Below are 26,851 nucleotides of genomic sequence, written 5' to 3' on the forward strand. Positions count from 1 at the left end.
TAAGGAAGTATGCCTCCTTATATTTCTAAAAATTACTTCATATAAATCTTATTCCTTAGGAATTTAGATTTGAGATTACTATAATCATTGTTTTAAAAATACTTCCTGTGTAACTATCTCTTTTTCAAAAGTAAATGTCCCTCCCTCCTGAGTGAGAGAGAAAAATAGACTCAGTACCAGTGTGTATAATCAAAGCAAGGTAAGACAAACAAGAGCTTCTCCCTGAGTTTGACCATCAATAATGGACATCAGTAATCAACAAGGGCTCTTCACAGCATCAGACATTCCTTAAGAGATCTTCCTGTAATTCACCAGCTGTCTGCATACTCTCCTCATTGCCACCTGCATCTCTTGGTTCCTGAATGTATAGATGACCGGATTTAGGAAAGGAGTGAGAATAGCATCAAAGATGGCCAGAAACTTATCCAGGTGTATGGAGGGAGATGGCCATGTATAAAAAAAAATCAAAGGACCAAAGAACAAGAATACCACAGTGATGTGAGCTGACAGTGTGGACAGAGCCTTGGATGAACCAGCTGAAGAGTGTTTCTGAACAGTGAGAATGATGATGATATAGGAAATGATCAGTATGAGGAAGGAGCCAACAGAGATGAATCCACTGTTGGCTGTGACCATAAACTCTAGTCGGTCGGTGTCCGTGCAGGCAAGTTTGATGAACCGAGGAAGGTCACAGTAAAAGCTGTCCAACACATTAGGACCACAGAAGGGTAAGTTTACCACAAACGCCAGTTGAACCATGGAGTGGATGAGGCCAGTCATCCAGGCAGCCACTAAAAAGAAGAGGCACATTCTTGGGCTCATGATGGTCAGATAGTGGAGAGGCTTACATATGGCAACATATCTGTCAAAGGCCATGGCGATGAGCAGCACCATCTCCACACCACCAATGACGTGGATAAAGAAGATTTGAGCGATGCAGCCACCAAAGGAGATGACCTTATGCTTTCTAAAAAGATCATAAATCATCTTGGGAGAAGTGACAGACGAAACTCCCAGGTCAATGAAGGAGAGGTTGGCCAGCAGAAAGTACATGGGGGAGTGTAAGTGAGGGTCAGAGGTCACAGTGAGCATAATGAGGGAGTTTCCCATCATGCTTGCCACATAAAACGTGGAGGAGAACACAAAGAGGAGAAGTTGGATCTCCCAGGAATCGGTGAGTCCCAGGAACACAAACTCTGACACCACAGAGTGATTCGTTCCATCCATTGGCGTTGTTGGCACAGCTACCTGAAGAAGGACAATAGGAGAAAATGTAAATGATGATAATTATGTTAATATATTAGGAGAGATGGCCACAATTATGAAAGCCTGTTTCTACTTTAGCATTAGAACTGACCTAATATGCTCATGGCCTCTCGAATGTGATTACCCAGAAAAATCAGTGGCTGTCGTGTGGAGCTGCTCTCTACCACCAAGTTGTCTCTGCATTTGATACCCTCTGCTTCATCCCAGGGTTGGTGCTGCAATTACTCATGAGATATAAGATAGTCAACATGAGCCAAAGCTTTTTATTTTGGGTCCCAAACTAATACAATCTGGCCCCAGTCACACAGAACTAACCACTATTGCAATCCCTTCCAAGTCTGTAGAACTTCATCTGACACACAGACCCTTCTTCTCTTCCATCCCAGTCCCCACCTCTGGGAACATATTCATCTTTAATATTACTGAAATGTTAACCACATCCACAGAATCTTGCTTTATTAGTAGTAGCACTTAGTTTACTATCCCTTGTTTATAGTGAACTGAGAACAATCATAATTCACCCATTCAACTATGAGCTTCTTGAAAGAAGGAATTATGACTTATTCATAGTTGGATTCCTGAAGCAGTGGAAAATGTCTGCAGAGTGGGGCTGGTCTATGAACTGTATGTTATCAATTAATATCATATTCCAAAATTTTTGAGTATTTAGAAATTTCTCTAGATTTTTGATATTAGAGTGATACCCAAGTTTCTAATTGTGTATTTTATAAAAGTGTTAGTCCATTAGAAAAAAATTGAGGGGCGCCTGGCTGGTACATTCAGAGGAGCATGTGATTCTTGATCTCATGACCCTGAGATTATTCGGTGTAGAGATTACTTAAATAAATATTTTTTATAGAAAAAAAGATAAAAGCTTAAACTTCAACACAAGTAATTCAAGCAACACTGCCTTAGTACACTTTATACTTGATGTGAAAAGCTTAAAACTATGAAATGGATCATAATGTAGTGGAAATAATTTTATGAAATCTCTAAAAAACTAATTACATTATAGTATAATTATTTTATTTAGAGATACAGCATGGTTTAGTAGAAAGAATGTGGGTTTTGGATTTTGATTTCGAAAATTTATACAAATGTTCAACAACTGGGGGCACCTGGGTGCTCAGTTTAGGAGTTCAACTCTTGATTTCAACTCAAGTCATTATCCCAGGGTAATGGGATCGAGCCCTGCAATGGGCTCCATGCTCTCTCTCTCTCTCCCTCTCTCAAGCCCTCTGCCCCTCTCCCCTGCTCGCACTCTCTCAAAAAAAAAAAAACAAAAACAAAAAAAAACAAAAACAAAAAAACATGCTCACGACTAATAGGTTGATCTTGGGCAAGTTACTTAAAGTCTTTGAGCTTCAGTATTCATTTATGAAACAGCAATTAGTAAAATAATTAATGTATCTTAATCATATAGCTATGTTAAGTATTCAGCAATGCTAAGTTTACTTCTCTTTATTTCACTTGCCCATAGCAGCACTCAACGAACGCCTGAGACATGATGAATGAATGAATGAATGAATGAGAATAAAATACTGTTGACCAATAGGGAGCATCAAACTTCCATATCATAAAATATATTATATTTCAATAATTAATTATTAATATAGTAATCACATTCTCTTAGTGGCAAAAAAATAAACTATCTTATATGAATGCAGTTGATTTGCTCTCAAAGAACACTGTTTTGTTTTGTTTTGTTTTTTTTCAACGTTTATTTATTTTTGGGACAGAGAGAGACAGAGCATGAACAGGGGAGGGGCAGAGAGAGGGGGAGACACAGAATCGGAAACAGGCTCCAGGCTCTGAGCCATCAGCCCAGAGCCCGACGCGGGGCTCGAACTCACGGACTGCGAGATCGTGACCTGGCTGAAGTCGGACGCTTAACCAACTGCGCCACCCAGGCGCCCCAAAGAACACTGTTTCTTAATAGTACTTACCATGAAGGTAAATTATTATTTGTTTAATTTATCCTTTCCAAACTGGGCTGCAAGCCCCATGAAGTTATGGATCACATCTGTCTTATTCAACCCAATGTATGAAAAATTCAGAATCACTCCAGATACATAACAAAGGCAAATAAATATTTGCTGAAAGGGTGAATAAAATGTACTTGTTTGGGTTAGAGACTGTCCGTAAGAGTAAAGAAAGAAATTCAGGAAAGTGAAAATTTTGTCTGAAGAATAAAAACAAAGTAGGAATATAACTAAAAGGAAACATTCAGTGAAGTCAAAGAGACTGAAACCAGTGAAGTCAACTTTGGGACATACTGATAAAGTGAATATTTCCAATTTAGGAAAGTCTCTAGTCATTATAGATCAGAAAATAAATACCCCAATATGTTAAATTACTTGACCAAAACCATAAATTTACTTAGTGTTAGAGCCTGTATTAGAACCTAGGTCTACTGACTCCAAGATCACCCCTTTTTCCAATTCCCTGCTTTCTTTCATTTATCTGTGACTTACTGAGGATACAGCCTGAGCAAAAACATGTGGCAGGGTGATGGTAGATATTGTTGCAGGAAAGATGAGCCCTTCGTAGCTGATGATTTCCCTTTATTGTCGTGCTGGTAAGTGGTACCTCAGTCTCCATGATTAATCATCCCTGACAACTGTCTATCAACAAATTAATGTACCTCAGTGTCTTGGAAGGTTTGGCTGTTTTCTAAAGCATTTGTTCTTATTCTAATTGTTCAGGCAAATACTCTTACTTTGAACAAATGTTTTTTGGATGAACTCATGATATAAAATGCTAGTTTAACCTGTTCCACTCAACCTTTTCTTCCCTGGAGGGGCTGAGACCCTTGAACAGGGTCCATCATGAGTGAACTACTTAGAAGTTGCCATAATGTTGTCTGTATTCAAGTTCTACCTCCTTCATGAAATCACTCTTGACTCCTCCAACCTGGGTAGCTTTCTGTTCATAGGGTTTCATTTTAACTTCACAAATGAACTATAGGACCACTCTACCTATAATATTTCTTCACAAACCCACAGTACCTACATTTAATGCTTGGGGACATAATAGGTCTTCTGTAAAAAGCTTGAGTATCTCTTTTGAGTCCAAGTGTGATTAAAGTTGAGTCCAAGTGATTAAAGTTGATCATTAATCTCAATGTAGATGTTGGGACTCCAGACTTCATCTGCAACTTCATGTTAAATGTAGGCTCTGGGTTTTTTGTTTGTTTTAATATTTAATTATTTATTCTGAGAGAGAGTGTGTGCACACAAGTGGGGAAGGGCAGAGAGAGAAAGAGAGAATCCCAAGCAGACTCTGCACTCAATGTGGGGCTCAATCTCACCAACTGTGAGATCATGACCTGAGCCAAAGCAAGAGTTGGACACTTAATCCACTCAGCCACCCGGGCACCCCAAATATAGGCTCTGTTTATGATTGCATCATTCTTTGAATTCATCTCTGTTTTAGCTCTTAAATTTTATAAGGATTATTTCTATTACTTTTTAAAGAAGCTACATGGGATAATGAAATAGGCCACAATATCTGAAAAACAGTATTTCACATTTTGTCACCTAATAACTTGGTGACCTTGAATAACATTTCATCTGAGCCCTTTCCCATCTGCAAAATGGAGAAAATTAATATCTTATAGAACTGAGCATATGAGAAAATATATGTCACCAAATCTAGTTAATTCTTTCTCTTTAATGCCTGTAGTAATGGAAATAACCTATATGTCCATAGTGAGGTCATATATAAGTAAATTCTTGTAAATTAATACAATTGAATGAATTATTTGGAAAATAAGTGAATGAATCAGCTATATATTTGTCACCATGGAAAAATCTCAAAAATATAACATTGAATGAAAAAATAAAATTATAAAATCATATATATAAAGTGAAATAATTTTTTAATTCCAAAAACCCTCAATAATTATTACATATTAAATATAAATATATAGGTAGTAGAAGTGTAAAAGTTTGAAAAAGAAGGATATCTACCTAACAACTTCAGAATAGTGTTTTTCTCTGGGGAGGGAAAGGGAGAAATCTGACAACGTGAGTGATTTCAGTTGCTTTTGTAATGATTTACTACTCAAAAGAAATCTGATAAAACAACAGATGTTTCTTGCTAAATCTTGAAGCTATATGCCAATCATACAGTTTTGAGTACTTTTCAAAGCGTTGAAGTATGTTTCACAATTTCATTTTTAATTTAATACATCTGCCATGTATTTGCTTCTTTCTCTTCTCACTGCCCCTCCTTTCAACAGTTATCACTAGATCTACCACACTGCCTCATCAAGATCCTCTCCTTCAAATGTTTCTGCTCCTCCAAAAAAAATCTATCTGCTCTCAACCCTGGTCATAGTACTAATAGTATTTCATGAGTCCTCTTTTGCCTCTGGGTGAACCACAGACTCCTAATAAAGCATTCAAACTTGTCTGGAGTCTGGGCCTTTCCAACCTCATTTTCTATGTCATTTTCTTACATCCATTCTTGTACCCTATGATCCAGCAATATCTATTTATTATCTGACAATGCCACATAATACATATGCCCCCATGCCTTCAAATATACTGGTTCTTCTTTAACTTACCTTCCACCATTTCCACCCACTGCTCTTCTTTCTGGAACACAATCCATACTTCAAAGTAAACCATGCTATAATGTTTATTTATACTCCTTTCCCCATCACCTCTTCACACATTAAGCAGATATATACCATTCTTGTCCATGTTCCCACTCATAGCACTTTATTCAGGCCCCTAAGCATCATTCACCACCTTACATTACAGTCAGTTTTATATGTAAATGGATTGAGGGGAGGAATTGTGTTTATCCTTTTTTGTAACCTCAACTGCTAACACATGTTAAAATAAAAAAAGATGGGGAGAAATACTAAAGATATTGCCTCTGTCAAAATTGGCTAATGGTTCCAATGATGTGAAAATATGACCTAGACATAATAAAGATGGCCTTCAACATGGGAAAATCAGATTGCAATTGAAATAGTAATAGGTATAGCAGCTTTATATTTGTAATATCACGATTCAACAAACATAGAAAGGATAAAACTGGATGATTTTAAAAACATGAAAATATGCCTGATGAAAAGACTGGGAAGAGTTCTGAAGAGACAGAAGAAAATAGAAAATAGATTATAAAGGTTGAAAAAGAATTAAGGAAAAATAAAAAATGATATCAAACAACACTAAAATGGAAGAAGAATGAAGGAAAAAAGCATAGGGGCACCTGAGTGGCTCAGTCAGTTGAGCTTCCCACTCCTGAATTCAGCTCAGATCATGAGCTTATGGTTCATGGGATTGAGCTCTGCATCAGGCTTCATGCTAAGAGCGTGGAGCCTGCTTGGGATTCTCTCTCTCTCTCCCTCCCTCCCTCCCTCTCTGCCCCTACCCAGGTCATGCTCACTCTCTCTCTCATGCTCTCTCTCTCTCTCTCTTTCTCAAAAATAAATTTTAAAAAAAGTATATAATGACAAAGAGAACACAAGGCACACTTTAAGAGGTAGATTACCAGATATGATTTATATTACTTTCTCAACCCACTCTCCAAAAATTCTGTAATTATAAATGCCTTATAGCATTATGTCTGCAACTGTCTTTTTTAAATGTTTTATTTATTTATTTTGAGCATGAGGAGGGAGGAGCACAGAGAGAGAGAGAGAGAGAGAGAGAATCCCAAGCAGGCTTCACACTGAGCATGAGTCCTGATAACAGAGCTTGATCTCACCACCATGAGATCATGACCTGGGCCGAAATCAAGAGTTGGACTTTTAACTGACTGAGCCACCCAGTCTGTAGGTGTCTTTTAAGTGCTTAGTCTCTTAGAAGACTTTCTCCATGAGTTATATCAGTTACATACACCTAGCAGTGAATTTATTTGCCTTTCGGCTCTCCAATCCCCTTCCACTACACAAGAACTAGGAATTTGAGGAAAAGTGAATTTAAAAGGGAAGGAGTTATAAATATGGAACCTAATAGGACAACTCTGAGTGTTCTTTAGTTACCCTCGAATGTGTACTGGGGGGAAAAAATAGAAGTCAAAAGTTAGTTTTTACCAGATGTACTAAAAGGAAGAGAAATGCATAAACAAATATCAGAGAATATAGAAATTCACATATCAAAGTTTTATATCCACTTGAGGCATAGTCAGGATCCAGTTTTCCACCCTGAGCAATAGTCATAGAGAGGATTCTAGATGGAAACACCAGCATATGATATTTATTCACTTAAAAGTCATCAGATACCTACAATCAACCTCCAGGTTGATTATATTCTGAAACCAGCTTCTCATAAAGTGGCTGTGCTCAAAAGGGAAAGTTTCTAAATTGTTTTTCTCAAATACATTAATTATAACCATCTGTTTTAATTAATTAAATATCCATGATAAAAAAGAAAAGGCAGAACTCTTTGCCTTTTATTGTGATTAACCCTTTTTCTTGACCCATACAGAATTTATCAATCATCCAGAAACAGTTTCCCAGATATTGAATCCTTTATAGATGAAAGAAATGTTGGCAGCTGGGGTTCCAAATGATAGAATTATCCAGCTTAAAGGTAGCCACATCTCCTAGGTTTGAAAATCAAAACCATCATTCATATAAATTTCCTTTCCAATCTAAAAATATTGAGAGGTTAAAACCTCCATCAGCTAAAATATCCTGCACTTCATCTTTCAAATTACCACAAAATCCTTTTTAATATCTAAGTAAAAGTATGCTTCTCCTAACTTAAAACAATTTCTTTTACTTTTTATAACTGTGTGCAATATGAATAGTTTTTTGTGTCCCTTTAACTTTTTTGTATTCCTTATGCTATGCTTTTTATTCCTGCCAATTAACTTTTTATATACATAACTTCAACAAGCTAAGTCACCTGTTAGCTTTCTGAATGTTAAACAAGCCAGTCAGAAAAAGACAAATACCATATGATTTCACTCAGATGTGGAATTTAAGAAATGAAACAAAAAAGAGACAGACAAACAAACAAACAAACAAAAAAAAACCCAAACTGGTAGTTGCCAGAGGAGAGGGGGATGGAGGGATGGGTGAAATAGGTGAACAGGATTAAGAGTGCATTTATCATGATGATCCCTGAGTAATACATAGAAAGTTTGAATTATTATATTGTATCCCTAAGGCTAATAAATATAACACTGTAGGGGCACCTGGGTGGCTCAGTTGGTTAAGCGTCTGTCTTCGGCTCAGGTCACGATCTCACAGCTGTTGAGTTCGATGCCCACATCGTGCTCTGTGCTGATAGCTCAGAGCCTGGAGCCTGTTTCAAATTCTGTATCTCTCTCTCTTTCTCTATCTCTCTCTCTCTCTCTCTGTCTCAAATAAACATTTAAAAAAAAACAATGTATATTAGTTACACTTGAAAAAAAAATTAATTTTTAAAAACTTAAATCCTTTCATATTTCCCTTTATAATCTTTCTCATCTACTCCCCACTCAAAAAAACAAAAAAATCACATTTCTCAACTTTCTCTAAACCCTTCCACATTCTACTTACAGTTTATAAAATTAATGTAAAACACTCTAAAATTCTAAAGCACAGAGGACAGCAGAACTAATTTGATCTCCTGGTAGTTTTCATTTTGTTTTTAAATTTTTCACAGCATATTTAAGATGATATTTACATTGGAAATAATTTGTTTAGCTTTGGGTCTTTGGGTGTCTCCTCTATTTAGTGATTTATGAGACTCTTTTCCATCTTACAAATGTTTCAAGTACCTTATAAATTTGCTTCCCTTTTCACAGAAAATAAGTTTATACTTCATCTTATTTGAAAAGCTAATGGATAGCACAACAACCCTTGTTTTCTTAGTTATGTGTGTCACCAGTATTTCTTACCTGTTTGTCAAATTGCATGGGATAAGAATCATTTATATAATCATCACTGATAACAGAGAGCTGAATCCTAAACATTATAAAGCCATTTAACTTTTTCTAATATCTTTCACATGATCATATCACTGTGTGATTCTAGTTAAAAGTTAAGGTCAGCTAACCTCCAACATGTCAATACCCTTTGTCACAATTATCCTCCACTACTAGCCAATTAGTTACCCCAGATGCCATCTACTCTGCTTTAGGATAACACTCATGTACTCGAGGATATGACTCATGTTCATAGCGATTCCAACAACATAATCATGTCTGACACTAGAGCTCTCCTTATTATTAAATTTATTATCATCTTTCCATTTTACCTGTATATATAAAAGAGCATTTTCATGGAGTCTTAGATTTTCCTTCATTCTCTAACACAAAATGACACAAAATCCTGCCATGTGTAGAAATAAAGCTAATTAATAGTTCCAGACAACAGTGAGCAAGTGGCACTGCAGGCAGGAATTTAGAAGGAGCCCATGGATCAAGGGACTTTATCCCTAGGGACCTTTGGGTTTGGCCAAAGCAACCAAAGTTTCTAAAAATTTGTAATAAGATACCAAAGAAGAAGAAAAAATATATTTATCAATATAGAAGTATAGAACATACTGTGTTCAAGATCTTGTTACCTTGATTTATAACTCTCAAATATTCTAACATATGGCTTACAGGCTTCCATTTTTTCTCTTGCCCCTGTCCCCACAAATGTCAAAAGTAAGCTCTTTTCCATCTGCTGGTTCAATGACATAAGGAGCCCAAAGTAGTCAAAGACTAGATTCATCTGTGTTCCCTTTGGAAACTTTCTTTCCTGGAGCACTGAGACCTCTGAACCTACTAAACCAAAGCCCACAAGAATAAATATAGGAAGCATACATTTCTCCAATGAATTATTTCATCTTATTACAAGAGTGACTTTTTCCACTTTGGGCTTATATATCCCAGCTTTAAGACAGATAGCAATGTATATATCGGGCACTGGTTTAAGATGCATACTGCATCAAATAGCTTCTTAAAGTTGCAAGGTTTTACACCAACCTCTTAGTATAAAAGCTAAACATTCACCAGGCCATTCCACAATTCTATCAGTGAGTTGTTTCTAGGTTATGGAGCATAAGTAAGTCTAGTGAATTCTATAGGTGTGTAAACCCATTGTCACACTTTATTTTCTATAAATGTGTCTCCAGAACCAATATGGAATAACACATGATAAGATAAGACGGGAAAGGTATTCTATAAATCTATGAATGGTAGTGCTAGCAGAAGCACTATGGGTGGGGAAAAAATCAGAACCCAGAATAAGTTTATATCGCTATGATGACAGGTCTCTAATCCTTCCACAAAAGGTGGACAGTGGGTTTCCTGAGAGTATGGTGAGGTACGGTACCATAGAAAGTATTGAGGCTTTACTTTTTACATTGGCAGCTTAAGCACACAGCACTGATGGTTCACAGATCGCCCTTAGTGAAGAGAAGCTCATGTTGAGTCTACAGAGAGACTTCAACTGTGCTGCTATGGCCACTGTTTGGTATTTCCTAGGGAAATGGATTCGGAGATGAAGATCAACACACATGGCGTTTGTTAGAGAATGCTATTAGGATCAATTAATTCCATTTGAAAGTAGGGAATTGAGCAGGAGGTGGCAGAGGCAGAAGTTGCCAAACTTGTGGGAGCTCTGCACCTGGAATGAGATTCCAGAATTGTCCCAAGTGGACTGTTAACCTATTATTGATGCATACTAACACAGAAAGTGAACGCGGCCTTGGGTATGTCAGCTCTCTTTTTTTTAATTATTTTTATTTTTTTATTTTAGAGAGAGAGCGCATGCAAGTGGGGGAAATAGAGCACACAAGTGGGAAAGAGGGGCAGAGAAAGAGAATCTTAAGCAGGCTCCACACTCAGCATGGAGCCCAACACAGGCCATGATCCCATGACCCTGGAATCATGACCTGAGCTGAAGTCAAGGGTTCGATGCTCAACTGACTGAGCCACCAGGTGCCCCCCTTTTCTTTCTTCTTTTTTTCAGTTCTCTTTAGTCAAGGGCATTCCCAAAAGGGCAAATTGATGTCAGATAACAACCTTCCAACAGTAGGGAATAAATCTTTCCGTCCTGAAGAAATCTTTCTGTCCTGAAGGAAGGGATCTGGGTGGGAGCTCATAACACATGTGACATCTACTGCTAGGTCACTTGCATCACCTTGATTCATTTGAGTTCTAGGAACAGCTCCTTCAGGGCTTTGCTGAATCTCTTATCCTATGGGCATCCTACAAAGGGAAAGTTAATGGTGTGAATTAAAACACCTTTGGGGTACATGGTGAAAAATTAGAAATTTTTCCAATTTCATTGTATATTTCAGTAGTATGATCCAAGCAGTAAGACTCTGCACAGAGCCTGAAACTCATGCAGAAGAACCTTTTCCAGATTTGGGCTCCACTCTGAGCTGACAACTTTCATGTCATCTGGTACATATGTTAAAGTGGTAGTACTAGATGTAAACTATGTTTCCTTCAGAAAGGGAAGAAGCCATAGTATTTTCCATAGAAGCTGCACCATTTTACATTCGCACCAACATCTTTAACAGCGCTTGTTATCTTTTATCTTTTTGCTAATAGCCTTCACAAGGGTGAGAGGTGATATTTTGGTTTTGATTTGCATTTCCATGAAAATTAGTGATATTGATCATCTTTTCATATACCTGTTGCCCACCTGTATGTCTTCTTTGGAGAAATGCCTATTCAAACCTTTTGCCCATTTTTTAATTGGATTGTGTTTTTGGTTTTTTTTTTGTTTTTGCCACTGAAGTGTTTGAGTTTCTTATATGTTTTGGATATTAACCCCCTTATCAGATAAATGGTTTGTAAATATTTTCTCCAATTCTATAATTTTTCTTTTGACTCTGTGATTATTTGTTGTCGTTGTCGTTGTTGTTGTTGTTGTTGTTGTTGTTGTTGAGGTTTTTTTGGATGGGGGAAGTTTTGCTGTGCAGGAGTGTTTTTAGTTTGATTTAGTCCAACTTTTCTAATTTTGCTTATGTTGCCTATGCCTTTGGTATCATATCAGAGAAATCATTGCCAAACCCACTGAGGCTATTCTATGTTTCTTCCATGAGTTTTACAGTTCCATTTCCTATATTTAAGTCTTTAATCTATTTTGAGTTGACTTTTATATATGGTGCAAGGATCCAATTTCATTATTTTGCATGTGGATATTCAGTTTTCCCAAGCCTTTTGTTGAAGAGACTATCCTTTCCCTACTCTGTATTCTTGGCAGTCTTGTCAAAATTTAGTTGATCATTTATGTGTGAGTCTATTTCTGGGATCTGTAGTTTGTTCCATTGGTCTGTATGTCTGTCTTATACTAGTACCATAGTGTTTTAACTACTGTAGCTTTGTAAAGTATTTTGAAATCAGGAAATATGATGCCTCTACTTTGTTCTTTCTCAGTATTTCTTTGGCTGTCAGGATCATTTGTGGTTCAATATGAATTTTAGGGGTTTTTTTCTATTTCCATTAAAAATAACATTGGAATTTTGATAAGAATTTCATTGAATCTGTGGATCTCACTGGGTAATATGGATGATAACAATATTCCAATCTGTGATCATGTTCTTCCATTTATTTCCATCTACTTTAATTTCTTACATCAATGATTTGTAGTTCTCAGTGTAGGAGTCTTCTACCTTCTTGGTTTTACTCTTTTTGATGCTATTATAACTGTGACTGTTTTCTTAATTTATGTTTTAGATAACCCATTGCTATCATTTGGAAACACAATAGAATTACCATATGATCCAGCAATTTCACTTCATGGTATGTAGTCAAAAGTATTTAAGTCAGGATCTCAAATAAATATATGCACTCCTATGTTCATTGCAGCATCATTCACAATAATCAAGATGTGGCAACAACCTAAATATCCATCAACAGATGAATGGATAGAAAAAATTTGGTATATACATGCAATGAAATATTATTCAGGCTTTAAAGAAAGGAAATCCTATAATATGTGACAACATGATGAATCTTGAGTACATTGTGCTAAGGTGAAGCCAACCAGTTACAAAACAACAAATACTGCATGAAAAATCTTATATGATAACACAGTCAAACTTACAGAAAAAGAGAGCATGGTGGTGGTTTCTGGGGCTGTAGGGAGGGGGAAATGAGAAGGTATTAGTCAAAGAGTACAGAGTTTCAGTTCAACAAAATGGTAAGTCTTAGAGATCTAATGTACAGCATAGAGCCCATGGTTAACAATACCGTATTGCATACTTAAAATTTTGCTAAGAGGGTAGATCTTATGTTAAGTGTTTTTGTCACATAAATACATAAACATAAGGCAGGAGGAACTTCTGGAAATGATAGCTTTGTTTATAGAATAGATTATAGTGATGGTTTCATGACTATATACGGAACTCCAAATTCATCAAGTTATATATTTTAAATATGTTCAGCTTTTTGTAAGTCAGTCATACCTCAATAAAGTATTTTTTTAATTTTTTAATGTTTATTTATTTTTGAGAGACAGAAAGATACAGAGCGCGAGTGGGGAAGGGGCAGAGAGAGAGAGAAACAGAGACACCAGAATCTGAAGCAGACTCCAGGCTCTGAGCTGTCAGCACAGAGCCTGACACAGGGCTCAAACTCACGAACTGCAAGATCATGACCTGAGCCGAAGTCAGATGCTCAAATGACTGAGCCACCCAGGAGCCCCAAGTAAAATAGAAAGAGTAAACCATTTGGAAATGATGAGTTGAAGTAGCCATGGCTTTAGTCCCTTATATAAGCAGAATCCACAGAATGATATTACAATTCACTTTTTGTAGGAAGGAAATAAAGCAATAGATCAATGTTTAGGGCCATTCAGATAAAAATTTGTAATCTTCTACTTCCTAATACTAGTCTGGTGTTGCTAACAAATGATTAGCTTAACTTGGAGTTACTGGGACATAAGAAAATTTGCAGAAAAGTGTATCAATCTGATTATCCTAGAAATTTCTCCACTTCTTTACTCTCCAAAAGAAGGGTAGAAAGAGCTCCAGACACTACCCAGAATACCAGAAAGACGTATAGGTATGAGCATGGGAGCTACACGTTCCCAAAGTAGCTGTTTTTACTGCTATCAATGCAGCAAGGCTTGTAGAAGACTGTTGTTGCTAGGACTTAAATAAAATTTTGCTAGTGACTATGAAATTCTTTCCCTTTAGAGTTAGGAAACCAAGGTACAGGAAAGACAAATGGCATTGCTGAAGCTAAGGAACAAGTTGGTGGTAAATCCAGAATTAATACCTTTGACCCTTGGTTTCCATTCAGTCCAGGTTATTTCTACTACAACATGCTTCTTTTTCTATGATGGTTCAACCATTGCATCTAGTCTGTGGCCCAGAAAATCATAATATATCAAAGCTAGTTTCTTCAGATTGTCCAAATTCTTCACATTTACTCCACTAGACTCAAATCTTCTGCTCTTACTTTATACTTCATCTGGAGATCAACATTTAAAACATCTGTGCAGTTCCAGTGAATAACTTTTCCAATATGGTACATGAAGTCATGATTTGACTCCACTTATCCTGCTGTCTTCTATATTTATTTTGGTTGTGAGTTATATGTTCCAATTCCCCTATTTAATTACAGAATTGATTCATTTCCAATTCATTAGATTCCTCTCTCTCTTCTCTATTTCTTCATGGAAGGGTTTACATCCATGTAACCTACCTGGACCACTATCCAAACCATAATGGAGTCGAAAGACCACAGAATCCAGAACTCTCACTTTTAGAGTATTATTAACATGTATCATAAAAAAGACAGCTGAGTAGCAGCACTGAAATATATACACGATTTCATTTTTAATATATACTGCTAAATGGTCCTTTATGGACGTCTCATGATCACAATGTTTATTTGAAAGAATACATTCAAATATTTACTCTTATTAGATACTTATTGATTAGACCAAAGGGTATTACATCACTATATAGACACAGCTCACTAATGCCTTCTTTCAATGATCAGTGGACTCATGATCAGTTAAGGAATGGAATTACCATAACTGAAAAGCACTGGGTGTATCATTCCACATATGAATGAAATCATATGGTATATGTCTTTCTCTGACTGACTTGTTTCGCTTAGCATAATACACTCTAAGGGGCGCCTGAGTGGCTCAGTCAGTTAAACATAATACACTCTAGTTTCATCCATATCATTAGAAATGGCAAGATTTTATTCTTTTTGATCAATGAGTAGTATTTTATTGTGTGTGTGTGTATATATGTGTACATGTGTGTGTATACACACACACACATATATATACACACACACACACCACATCTTTTTATCCATTCATCAGCCAATGGACAATTGGGGTCTTTCCATAATTTGGCTATTGTTGATAGCACTCTATAAACATTGAGGTGCATGCATACCTTTGAATCAGCCCTTTTGTATCCTTTGGATAAATACCTAGTAGTGTACTTGCTGGGTCATAGGATAATTCTATCTTTAATTTTTGAAGAGCCTCCATACTGTTTTCCAGAGTGGCTGCACCAGTTTGCATTCCCACCAACAGTGCAAAAGGGTTCCCCTTTCTCTACATCCTTGCGAACATTTGTTGTTTGCTGAGTTGTTGATTTTAGCCATTCTGATAGGTGTGAGATGGTATCTCACTGTGGTTTTGATTTGTATTTCCCTGATGATGATTGATGTTGAGACCTTTTCATGTGTCTGTTAGTCATCTGAATACCTTCTTTGGAAAAGTGTCTATTCATGTCTTCTTCCCATTTCTTCACTGGATTGTTTTTTGGGTGTTGAGTTTGATAAGTTCTTTGTAGATTTTGGATATTAACCTTTTATCTGATATGTCATTTGCAAATATCTTCTCCCAGTCTGTCAATTGCCTTTTAGTTTGTTGATTGTTTACTTGGCTGTGCAGAAACTTTTTGTCTTGATGAAGTCCCAATGGTTCATTTTTGCTTTTGTTTCCCTTGCCTCCAGAGACATGTCTAGTAAGAAGTTGCTACAGCTGAGGTCAAAGAGGTTGCTGCCTGTTTTTCCCTCTAGGATTTTAAAGGTTTCCTATCTTTTTTCCACTGAATATTCTTTCCTGCTTTGTCAAAAATTAGTTGGCCATATGTTTGTGGGTCCAACTCTGGGTTCTCTATTCTATTCCATTGATCTAAGTGTCTTTTTTGTGCCAGTACCATACTGTCTTGATGGTTACAGCTTTATGATACAGCTTGAAGTCTGAAATTGTGATGCCTCCAGCTTTGGTTGTCTTTTTCAACATTGCTTTGGCTATTCAGAGTCTTTTCTGGTTCCATACAAACTTTAGGATTGTTTATTCTAGCTCTGTGAAGAATGCTAGTGTTATTTTGATAGGGATTGCATCGAATATTTAGACTGCTTTGGGTAGTATCAACGTTTTAACAATATTTGTTCTTCCATTTCATGAGCATGGAATGTTTTCCATTTCTTTGTGTCTTCTTCAATTTCTTTCATAAGCTTTCTATAGTTTTCAGACAACAGATCTTTTGCCTTTTTGGTTGGGTTTATTCCTAGGTATCTTATGGCTTTTGGTGCAGTTGTAAATTGTATTGACTCCTTGATTTCTCTTTCTACTACTTCTTTGTTGGTGTATTGAAATGCAGCCGATTTCTGTATATTGAGTTTATGCCCTGCGACTTTGCTGAATTCACGTATCAATTCTAGCAGTCTTTTGTTGGAGTCTTTCAGGTTTTCCATGTAGATTATCATGTCATCTGCAAAGAGTGAAAGTTTGGCTTCTTCTTTGCCAATTTGTATGCCTTTTATTTCTTTTTGTTGTCTGATTCCTGAGGCTAGGACTCCCGGACTATGTTGAACAGCAGTGGTGACATTGGACATCCCTGTTATGTTCCTGACCTTAAGGGGAAAGCTCTCGGTTTTTTCCCCATGGAGAATGATGTTAGCTGTGAGCCTGTCATATATGGCCTTTATGATGTTGAGTTATGTTCCTTCTATCCCTTCTTTCTTGAAGGTTTTTATCAAGAAAGGATGTTGTGTTTTGTCAAATACTTTTTCTGCATTTATGAGAGGATCGATCATACGGTCCTTATCCTTTCTTTTATTAATGTGGTGTATCACATTGATTTATTTGTAAATATTGAACCACTCCTGCAGCCCAGGAATAAATCCCACTTGTTCATGGTGAATAATTCTTTTAATGTACTGTTGAATTTGATTTGCTAGTATCTTTTCGAGAATTTTTGCATCCAGATTCATTGTGGATATTGGCCTGTAATTCTCCTTTTTAGCAGGGTCTTTGGTTTTGGAATCAAGGTAATGCTGGCTTCATAGGATGAGTTTGGAAATTTTTCTTCCATTTCTATTTTTTGGACTGGTTTGAGAATGAGTATTAACTCTTCTTTAAATGGCTGATAGAATTCCCCTGGGAAGCCATCTGGCCCAAGACCCTGAACAGATACAAAAAGATCAAGATCATACCATGCATATTTTTCAGATCACAATGCTATGAAACTTGGAATCAACCACAAGAAAAATTTGGAAAGACTTCAAATACATGGAAGTTCAAAAATATTCTATTAAAGAATTAATGAGTAAACCAGGAAATTAAAGAAGAAAGAAAAAGAATTCATGGAAGTAAATGATAATGAAAACACAACAGTCCAAACCCTTGAGGATGCAGCAAAGACAGTCCTAAGAGGAAACTACATTGCAATACAGGCCTATCTCAAGAAGCAAGAAAGGTCTCAATTACATAACCTAACCTTACACCTAAAGGAACTAGAAGAGGAGCAGCAAATGAAGCCTAAAGGCAGCAGAAAAGAGAAAATAATAAAGATCAGAGCAGAAATAAATGATATAGAAACAAAACCAGTAGAACAGATTAATAAAACTCAAAGCTGTTTTTTTTTATTTTTTTAGTTTATTTTTGAAAGAGACAGAGCGCGAGTGGGGGAGGGGCAGAGAGAGGGAGACACAGAATCCCAAGCAGGCTCCAGTCTCTAAGCTGTCAGCAGGTGCTCGAACTCACAAACCACAAGATCATGACCTGAACCAAAGTCTGATGTTTAACTTACTGAGCCACCCAAGTGCCCCTAAAAGCTAGTTTTAAAAAAATAAAATAAAATTGATCAAGACTTATCAAAAAGAAAGAGGATTCAAATAGATAAAATCATGAAGAGGGGAGATCACAACCAACAAACACCACAGAAATACAAACAGTTATGAGAGAATACTATGAAAAATTATATGCCAACAAACTGGGCAATATGGAAGAAGTGGAAAAATTCCTAGAAACTCACATACTACCAAAACTAAAACAGGAAGAAATAGAAAATTTGATCAGGCCCATAACCAACAAAAAATTGAATCAGTTATCAAGAATTTTCCTTGGGTTTGGCTTCTTAAAATTCTAAGGTCACTGTGCTTCACCTCAATTATGGCATAGATCGGAATCATGGAAATGGTGAAGTTGAGAATTATGAAGACCATTTACAGGGGGATTCATTCAGTCTTAGGAATTAATTCCATCAAAATTTGATTGAAGCCAGCTTACCATCTTGTCCTCTCATTCGTGAGATACTACTTCATACATGATCATTTTATATATCAATCATGTTCTTAACTTTTTGAAAATTATACTTTGATAGTTTTGGAGATCCACCAAGATATTCAAGTGGACTCACCTTCTGGGGACAATAAACTGTGTTTTCTGAGCTATGCACTTCATAAGACATTTAGACTTAGTTAGGTCTCTTCTGGGTTCTCACCTTCACTGACATTTTGATCTCTGTTTTATTTTTCTGCTTTGGTAGTTTTTGTTTGTTAGTTGGTTTGTTTCTGGTTATGCCAAGTTTGTTTCCAATGCTGGTTTTGCACGTGACTAATAAGTTGTTCCTCATTGGTGACAACAGAGATTGTGAATTTGGTTACATGATTTAATAATTTGGCAGTCTCTATTAGGATAGTGAGGATCCATCATGGGTTGAATTCTGTACCCCCCATCAAGATTCATGTTGAAGTCCTAACGCCTGATAATTCAGAATATGAATTTAGTTTGGAAATAAGGCCATTACAAGTGTAATGAGTTAAGAGTAGGGTGAGCTAGGGGCGCCTGGGTGGCGCAGTCGGTTGAGCGTCCGACTTCAGCCAGGTCACGATCTCGCGGTCCGTGAGTTCGAGCCCGGCGTCAGGCTCTGGGCTGATGGCTCAGAGCCTGGAGCCTGTTTCCGATTCTGTGTCTCCCTCTCTCTCTGCCCCTCCCCCGTTCATGCTCTGTCTCTCTCTGTCCCAAAAATAAATAAACGTTGGGGAAAAAAAATTAAAAAAAAAAAAAAAAAGTAGGGTGAGCCCAAATCCAATATGACTAGTGTCCTTTTAAAGGGGGGAAATTTGGACACAAACAGACATGCCTGGAAGAAAACTAATGGGGGCGGGCGGCGGGGGGCGGGGAGGGAGACAGAGAGAAGACAGCCATCTACAAGTCAAGGAGAAAGACCTGGAACTGAGCCTTCCCTCACAGCTCTTAGAAGGAACCAATCCTGCAACCACCTTGATTTTGAACTTCTGGTTTCCAGAACTGTGAGGTAATAATTTCTGTTTATGATACCTAGTTTGTGGTGCCTTCGTTGCAGCAACTTTAGCAAACCAATACAGGACCTATTCGCTATCAAATGAGAAATGAGGAGAATTTGGTTTGTTTGTCTGGGTTTTTTTATCTATTTCTGTAAAAATATGTCTTGTTTCTGATGGAAACAAAGTTTCTTTGAGCTCCTATGTCTGTATGTGTCTCTACTTTTGATGTCTTGGTAGATAGGAATCTACCTTTGATCTGTAGGTAAGGTTGTAAAACTGAATCTAGGAGCTTTATGATGCCTTTGTTTCTGTAATTGATAAAACTTTTACTCATTGTATGACTATGAAATATTTTTCTACCTCGAGGAGCTACTAATAACGTTTATACAAAGCCTCTGAAAATAAAGGTTTTGTAAGAATAGGTTTATAGAAGTTAACAAGTGCTGACATGAATCTAGCATATCCTTTATCCCAAAAAAAGTTTTAAAAACTTAACTTCTATATTAAATATGCTAGTTTTTTTCAGAAAAAAATTCTTATAAAATTTATTAACTCAGAAGCATTTTTATACAATATTCTAAAATCACATAATCTAAATAAATTCTTGGACAATTCAGACTAATTTGATAATATGTCTTACAGAAAAGCTACAGATCTCCCTGATCTTCACAGTACAGACCATAAAACAAGCACTTAAAATTAGAAAAGATGTAAAATTCTATGTTCAACCAGTTTATTATACTTCTGACAGTTCTGTAGTGTGTCCACGTAAACATAATATCTAATATCCTTAGCAATTTTAAGACTTTGATTTAGTGTTAAATAAAATAATTATTGGATATTGTTTGCATATTGTTAAAACAAGATTAAATAGTGGAGCGCCTGGGTGGTCCAGTCGGTTGGGCATCTGACTTTGGCTCAGGTCATGATCTCATGGTCTGTGAGTTTGAGCCCTGTGTTGGCCTCTGTGCTGACAGCTCAGAGTCTGGAGCCTGTTGCGGATTCTGTGTCTCCCTCTCTCACTGCCCCTCCCCTGCTCACATTCTGCCTCTCTCGCTCTCTCTCAAAAATAAATAAACATTAAAAATTTTTAAAATAAGATTAAATACTGAACCATTGGTCACAGTGTGTGTGTGAGAGAGAGAGAGACAGAGACAGAGAGACAGAGAGAGAGATTTATGTCTTTGTAGAGTATCTATATCTTTTGATCAAATTAGTGAATGTGCTCATTTAAGAATAACATTTATTGCCTATAAGAAAGTGTAAGAAGGATATGTGTGACTGCTGGGCATTATATTTAGTGTGTTCATAAGCTTTGCTAGTTTACTAAAATGATCATATATAACAGACAATTCTCAATTCCTTCAAAAACACAGTGAATTAGAAATTAGTTATGTTGGTTAAAAGTTATCATTGGGGCACCTGGGTGACTCAGTCCATTGAGTTTCCAACTCTTGATCTCAGCTCAGGTCTTGATCTCAGGTCATGACTTCAATCCCTACATTGGGCTCCATGCTGGGAGTGAAGCCTACTTTAAAAAAAAATTATAATTAATATGGGTGACTGAGAATATACCAGAAGTAACATGACCAAAAAGTATCACTGACTATGCAAGTAATAGAATCTGGTTTGTTTATCAAGGAAAAAAAATACATTTACCTTAAGATAAAATGTTATTCCTGAATTGGAAAGGAATAGTAAAAGATAAAACCAAATGGATACAAAAAAAAAAAAAAAAAAAAACCTTCAGGAAGTAAATTTTATTTGCTTTAGTTATATATATATATATATATATATATATATATATATATATATATAACTTTATTTATTAATTTAACACTAATTCAATGGGTTAGATATGTCCTCATGTTTATAGCAGGATTATCAACAATTGCTAAATTATGGAAAGAGCCCAAATATCCATCAACTGATGGATTGTTAGAGAAGATGTGGTATATATACAAAATGGAATATTATTCAGCCATAAAAAAAAATGAAAATCTTGCCATTGGAAATGACCTGGACAGAGCCAAAGAGTATTATGCTGAGTGAAATAAGTCAATCAGAGAAAGACAAATACCATATGAATTCATTCAAATGTAGAATTTAACAAACAAAACAACTGAACATGGGGGAGAAAAAAAGAGAAAAATCATGAAACAGAGCCTTAACTGTACAGAACAAACTGATGGTTATCAGAATGCTGGTGGGGGGGGGGGTGTGTTAAATAGCTAATGGAAGTTAAGGAAGACACTTGTGATGAATACTAGTGTTATACTGAAGCGTTGCATCACTATATTGTATACCTGAAACTAGTATTACACTGTGTGATAACTAACTGGAATGTAAATTTAAAAACTTGAAAGTAAACTATATATGTGTGTGTGTGTGTGTATACATATATGTGTGTGTATACATATGTGTGTATACACACACACATATATATATATAACTTTAAATAATGAGTCTGAAAAGAAGCAATGACAGATGTGAAAATTTTGGCAAATTTTGCACAGCTCAGCTTTGATAGGCTTATTTGAATAAACTTAGAAATGCTTTGCTATCAAATACTACATTAAAGCAAGACTAGATTTGTTTTTGCTATTAGAATTACATAACATTTATCTTGTTTTATTCATTCTTCTCCTAACTAGAAGCAGTACATGTAATTCTTTGTCTTCTGTGTAATTTTCTTAGTATGCAAAGCTTCAGTGGTTCACAAAGTAGGTTGTGAACAAGTTTTTAATAGAAGACAAAAGGAAAGGAAAGGAAAGAGAAAGAAACTTTCATCAAAAGTAAATAACATTTTGTGAAACTTTGGTTCAGTTCTTTATGGAGATGGGGCAGGATATATACTGTAATGTATACTCTAGGTCAGTATCAAAAAGTGTGAAAGCCATTGCTCTGGGTGACTCTACCCTTGCCATTTAGCTATTTTCCCCTCATTGACATTCCATGGCTGAGCTGCTTTGGCCAAAACAAGTCATTCAAGACATGAAACCTGTGGAGGAGGCAATTTATACATTCATAATTGAGAAATAGAAATTTAAAGGAGACAGCAGTAATGTATGGTGACAGATGTTAGATAACTTTATTGTGGTGATCATTTTGCAATATATACAAATATCGAATCATTTTGTACACCTGAACCTGGCATAATGTTAAGTTTCAATTATACATCAATTAAAAAAAGATAATTAATAGGACAGCAGTAAGGGAAGTTAGAAGGGGACAGAGCTGCAAGTGAAAGGAAGTGGGAAAAGAAGGAGGAATGGTGGCACAGGGAGAAGAAGAAGTAAGGAAGCTGAAAAATGAGAGGGAAGGGGGCTAGAGATCTTCATAGCCCAGAGACCATACGTGACTGAGGAAAAATGAAGAGGAAGAAGCAGAAGGGAAAAGGGAATGAAGATTTAATGCGTTTGAATAACATAATACTAATCAAGGAGAAAGATCCTGGTGTTTTCCCAGTTCTTTATATTCTGAGAATACATGGCTTCTACCCAGACATGTACCCATTGGGCTTGTGTATGTGTGTTCTCAAAGATTGTGTGTGCTCTCAAAAACACTTCCCTCCTTGCACAGGCCTGACAGAGACCCACAGAAGGGGTAGAATATGGACAAGCTGCAGCATACAATAAGAAGACTTCATTCATTTCTGTCAGCAAACCCCCACTGAGTACCAGTAGGAATTCCTTTCTGTGAGACAGACTCCTGTCAAAAAAAGGAGACAGCTCTCCCTGTTCTGAAGGCCTTAAAGAAGTCTACCATCTTTTGTATATCCAACAATTACTTCATATAAATATTATTCCTTAGGAATTGAGACTCAAAATTATTGTAATCTTAAGTTTGAAATACTTCATATGTAACTCCTCTCTTTTCAAAAGTAAATGTCCCTCCCTCCTGAGTGAAAGGGAAAAATAGACTCAGTACCAGTGTGTATAATCAAAGCAAGGTAAGACAAACAAGAGCTTCTCCCTGAGTTTGACCATCAATAATGGACATCAGTAATCAACAAGGGCTCTTCACAACATCAGACGTTCCTTAAGAGATCTTCCTGTAATTCACCAGCTGTCTGCATACTCTCCTCATTGCCACCTGCATCTCTTGGTTCCTGAATGTATAGATGACCGGATTTAGGAAAGGAGTGAGAATAGCATCAAAGATGGCCAGAAACTTATCCAGGTGTATGGAGGGAGATGGCCATGTATAGACAAATATCAAAGGACCAAAGAACAAGAATACCACAGTGATGTGAGCTGACAGTGTGGACAGAGCCTTGGATGAACCAGCTGAAGAGTGTTTCTGAACAGTGAGAATGATGATAATATAGGAAATGATCAGTATGAGGAAGGAGCCAACAGAGATGAATCCACTGTTGGCTGTGACCATAAACTCTAGTCGGTCGCTGTCCGTGCAGGCAAGTTTGATGAACCGAGGAAGGTCACAGTAAAAGCTGTCCAACACATTAGGACCACAGAAGGGTAAGTTTACCACAAACGCCAGTTGAACCATGGAGTGGATGAGGCCAGTCATCCAGGCAGCCACTAAAAAGAAGAGGCACATTCTTGGGCTCATGATGGTCAGATAGTGGAGAGGCTTACATATGGCAACATATCTGTCAAAGGCCATGGCGATGAGCAGCACCATCTCCACACCACCAATGACATGGATAAAGAAGATTTGAGCGATGCAGCCACCAAAGGAGATGACCTTACGCTTTCTAAAAAGATCATAAATCATCTTGGGAGAAGTGACAGAAGAAACTCCCAGGTCAATGAAGGAGAGGTTGGCCAGCAGAAAGTACATGGGGGAGTGTAAGTGAGGGTCAGAGGTCACAGTGAGCATAATGAGGGAGTTTCCCATCATGCTTGCCACATAAAACGTGGAGGAGAACACAAAGAGGAGAAGTTGGATCTCCCAGGAATCGGTGAGTCCCAGGAACACAAACTCTGACACCACAGAGTGATTCGTTCCATCCATTGGCGTTGTTGGCACAGCACCTGAAGAAGGACAATAGGAGAAAATGTAAATGATGATAATTATGGGGCGCCTGGGTGGCGCAGTCGGTTAAGCATCCGACTTCAGCCAGGTCACGATCTCGCGGTCCGTGAGTTCGAGCCCCGCGTCAGGCTCTGGGCTGATGGCTCAGAGCCTGGAGCCTGTTTCCGATTCTGTGTCTCCCTCTCTCTCTGCCCCTGCCCCGTTCATGCTCTGTCTCTCTCTGTCCCAAAAAAAATAAATAAAAACGTTGAAAAAAAATTTAAAAAAAAATGATGATAATTATGTTAATATATTAGGAGAGATGGCCACAATTATGAAAACCTGTTTCTACTTTAGCATTAGAACTGACCTAATATGCTCATGGCCTCTAGAATGTGATTACCCAGAAAAATCAGTGGCTGTCGTGTGGAGCTGCTCTCTACCACCAAGTTGTCTCTGCATTTGATACTCTCTGCTTCCTCCCAGGGTTGGTGCTGCAATTACTCATGAGATATAAGATAGTTAACATGAGCCAAAGCTTTTGATTTTGGGTTCCAAACTAATACAATCTGGCCCCAGTCACACAGAACTAATCACTATTGCAATCCCTTCCAAGTCTGTAAAACTTCATCTGACACACAGACCCTTCTTCTCTTCCATCCCAGTCCCCACCTCTGGGAACATATTCATCTTTAATATTACTTAAATGTTTAACACATTTACAAAGTCTTGCTTTATTATTACTAGCATGAACACCAAGTTTTCTTTGCATTTAATACCTCTCTGCTTCCTCCCAGGGTAGATACTATGATGTTTTTCAAGAGATACAAGATTGGCCAACTTGAGTAATAAGAATTCAAACACCAAATTCTTTTGATTTTTGTTTCAAGACCAATATAGCCTGGCTCCAGTAATATAAAACTTCACCACTTCTCAGCTATTTCATTCCCTTCCAAGAATACAAGGCTTATTCTGACAAATAGACCCTTCCTCCTAACTCCCCACCTTTGTAACATATTTATCTTTAAGGCTTATTAAATTTTAACCACATCTGTGAGGTCTTGCTTTATATTGCTAGCATTTATTTTGCTATGTCTTGTGTTTTAATGAACTAAGTACAACTTCTAACTCACCAAAATACTGTAAGCTCCTTGAAGGCAGAGATTATGATTTATTCATATTTGGATTCCCTGAAGTAATGAAGAAGTGGTCCACACAGAGGTGCAGGTCCATAAATTCTCTGTTAGGAGTTTGCATCATGCTAAGTGCAGAAATTGAGAGTGCTTAGAAACTTCTCCAGCAATCTTACATCACAGCCAAATCCATATGTAGGAACTTACATTTTCTGGAGTGTCAATCCATGAAGGATTGTTGGGGGGTGGGGGGAAGGAGAGCAGGGGAACCTACTCCTTCACCATTTAAGAAGCACTGCCATAGAATACAGGACATTTGATCCGAGAGGCCTAAACCATGAAGGAAATCATGGTACGGTGAAAAGTATTTTGTTCAAACCTCCATATAAATTACCTTGTAATTTTAGTTTTATTTAGAGAAGCAACATAACATAGTGGAAAGAATATGGATACTGGATTCACAAAATCAAGACTTATACTCTGGTTTACCCACTAAGTTGATATTGAGTAAGTTAATTAAATTCTTGAACCTCAGTTTATCTATAAAATTGCAATTAATAATACTAATTTTTCGGGGCGACTGGGTGGCTCAGTCGGTTGAGCGTCCGACTTCGGCTCAGGTCATGATCTCACAGCTCGTGAGTTCGAGCCCCGTGTCGGGCTCTGTGCTGACAGCCCAGAGCCCGGAGCCTGCTTCTGCTTCTGTGTCTCCCTCTCTCTCTGCCCCTAACCCACTCACATTCTGTCTCTGTCTCTCTCAAAAATAAGTAAACATTTAAAAATAATAATAATAATAATAATATTTTTTCTAAGTTGTAGAGATAAAATAAAGTTTTTCATCATGTATTCAATATGTAAATATTTAGCAAATATTGATAGCAAATATTGATTTAGCAAATATTGATTCCCTTTATTTTTCTCATCCTTAATAGTGTTCAATACATGAGATAACTGAATGAATAAGAAAATTAAATGGCATTGGTCAACACAGAGCATCAAAATTTCTT

At 37.0% G+C, this 26,851-nt stretch overlaps 2 protein-coding genes across 2 annotated transcripts; both read right to left on the reverse strand.

The window, feature by feature from the left end:
* Nucleotides 1–288: 288 nt before the first annotated feature.
* LOC112855633 (olfactory receptor 4F3/4F16/4F29-like) lies at nt 289–1,236 on the reverse strand. The gene has a single exon (XM_086708496.1). The coding sequence runs from the start codon at nt 1,225–1,227 to the stop codon at nt 289–291; it is 939 nt and encodes a 312-aa protein (XP_086564622.1). The 5' UTR covers nt 1,228–1,236.
* A 22,536-nt stretch (nt 1,237–23,772) lies between these two features.
* On the reverse strand, nt 23,773–24,720 carry LOC147580148 (olfactory receptor 4F3/4F16/4F29-like). Its single transcript, XM_086710282.1, has one exon. It carries the CDS (start codon nt 24,709–24,711, stop codon nt 23,773–23,775), a length of 939 nt encoding a protein of 312 aa, XP_086566408.1. The 5' UTR covers nt 24,712–24,720.
* Between the last annotated feature and the right edge of the window lie 2,131 nt (nt 24,721–26,851).

Source organism: Puma concolor, chromosome B3 (genome assembly GCF_028749965.1).
Source record: "Puma concolor isolate L17-30 chromosome B3, mPumCon1.1.hap2, whole genome shotgun sequence".
NCBI classification, from domain to species: domain Eukaryota; kingdom Metazoa; phylum Chordata; class Mammalia; order Carnivora; family Felidae; genus Puma; species Puma concolor.

Bases quoted from the DNA above. Each gene is read 5' to 3' on its own strand.
- LOC147580148 (XM_086710282.1), bottom strand. From the start codon at position 24,711: ATGGATGGAACGAATCACTCTGTGGTGTCAGAGTTTGTGTTCCTGGGA.
- LOC112855633 (XM_086708496.1), bottom strand. From the start codon at position 1,227: ATGGATGGAACGAATCACTCTGTGGTGTCAGAGTTTGTGTTCCTGGGA.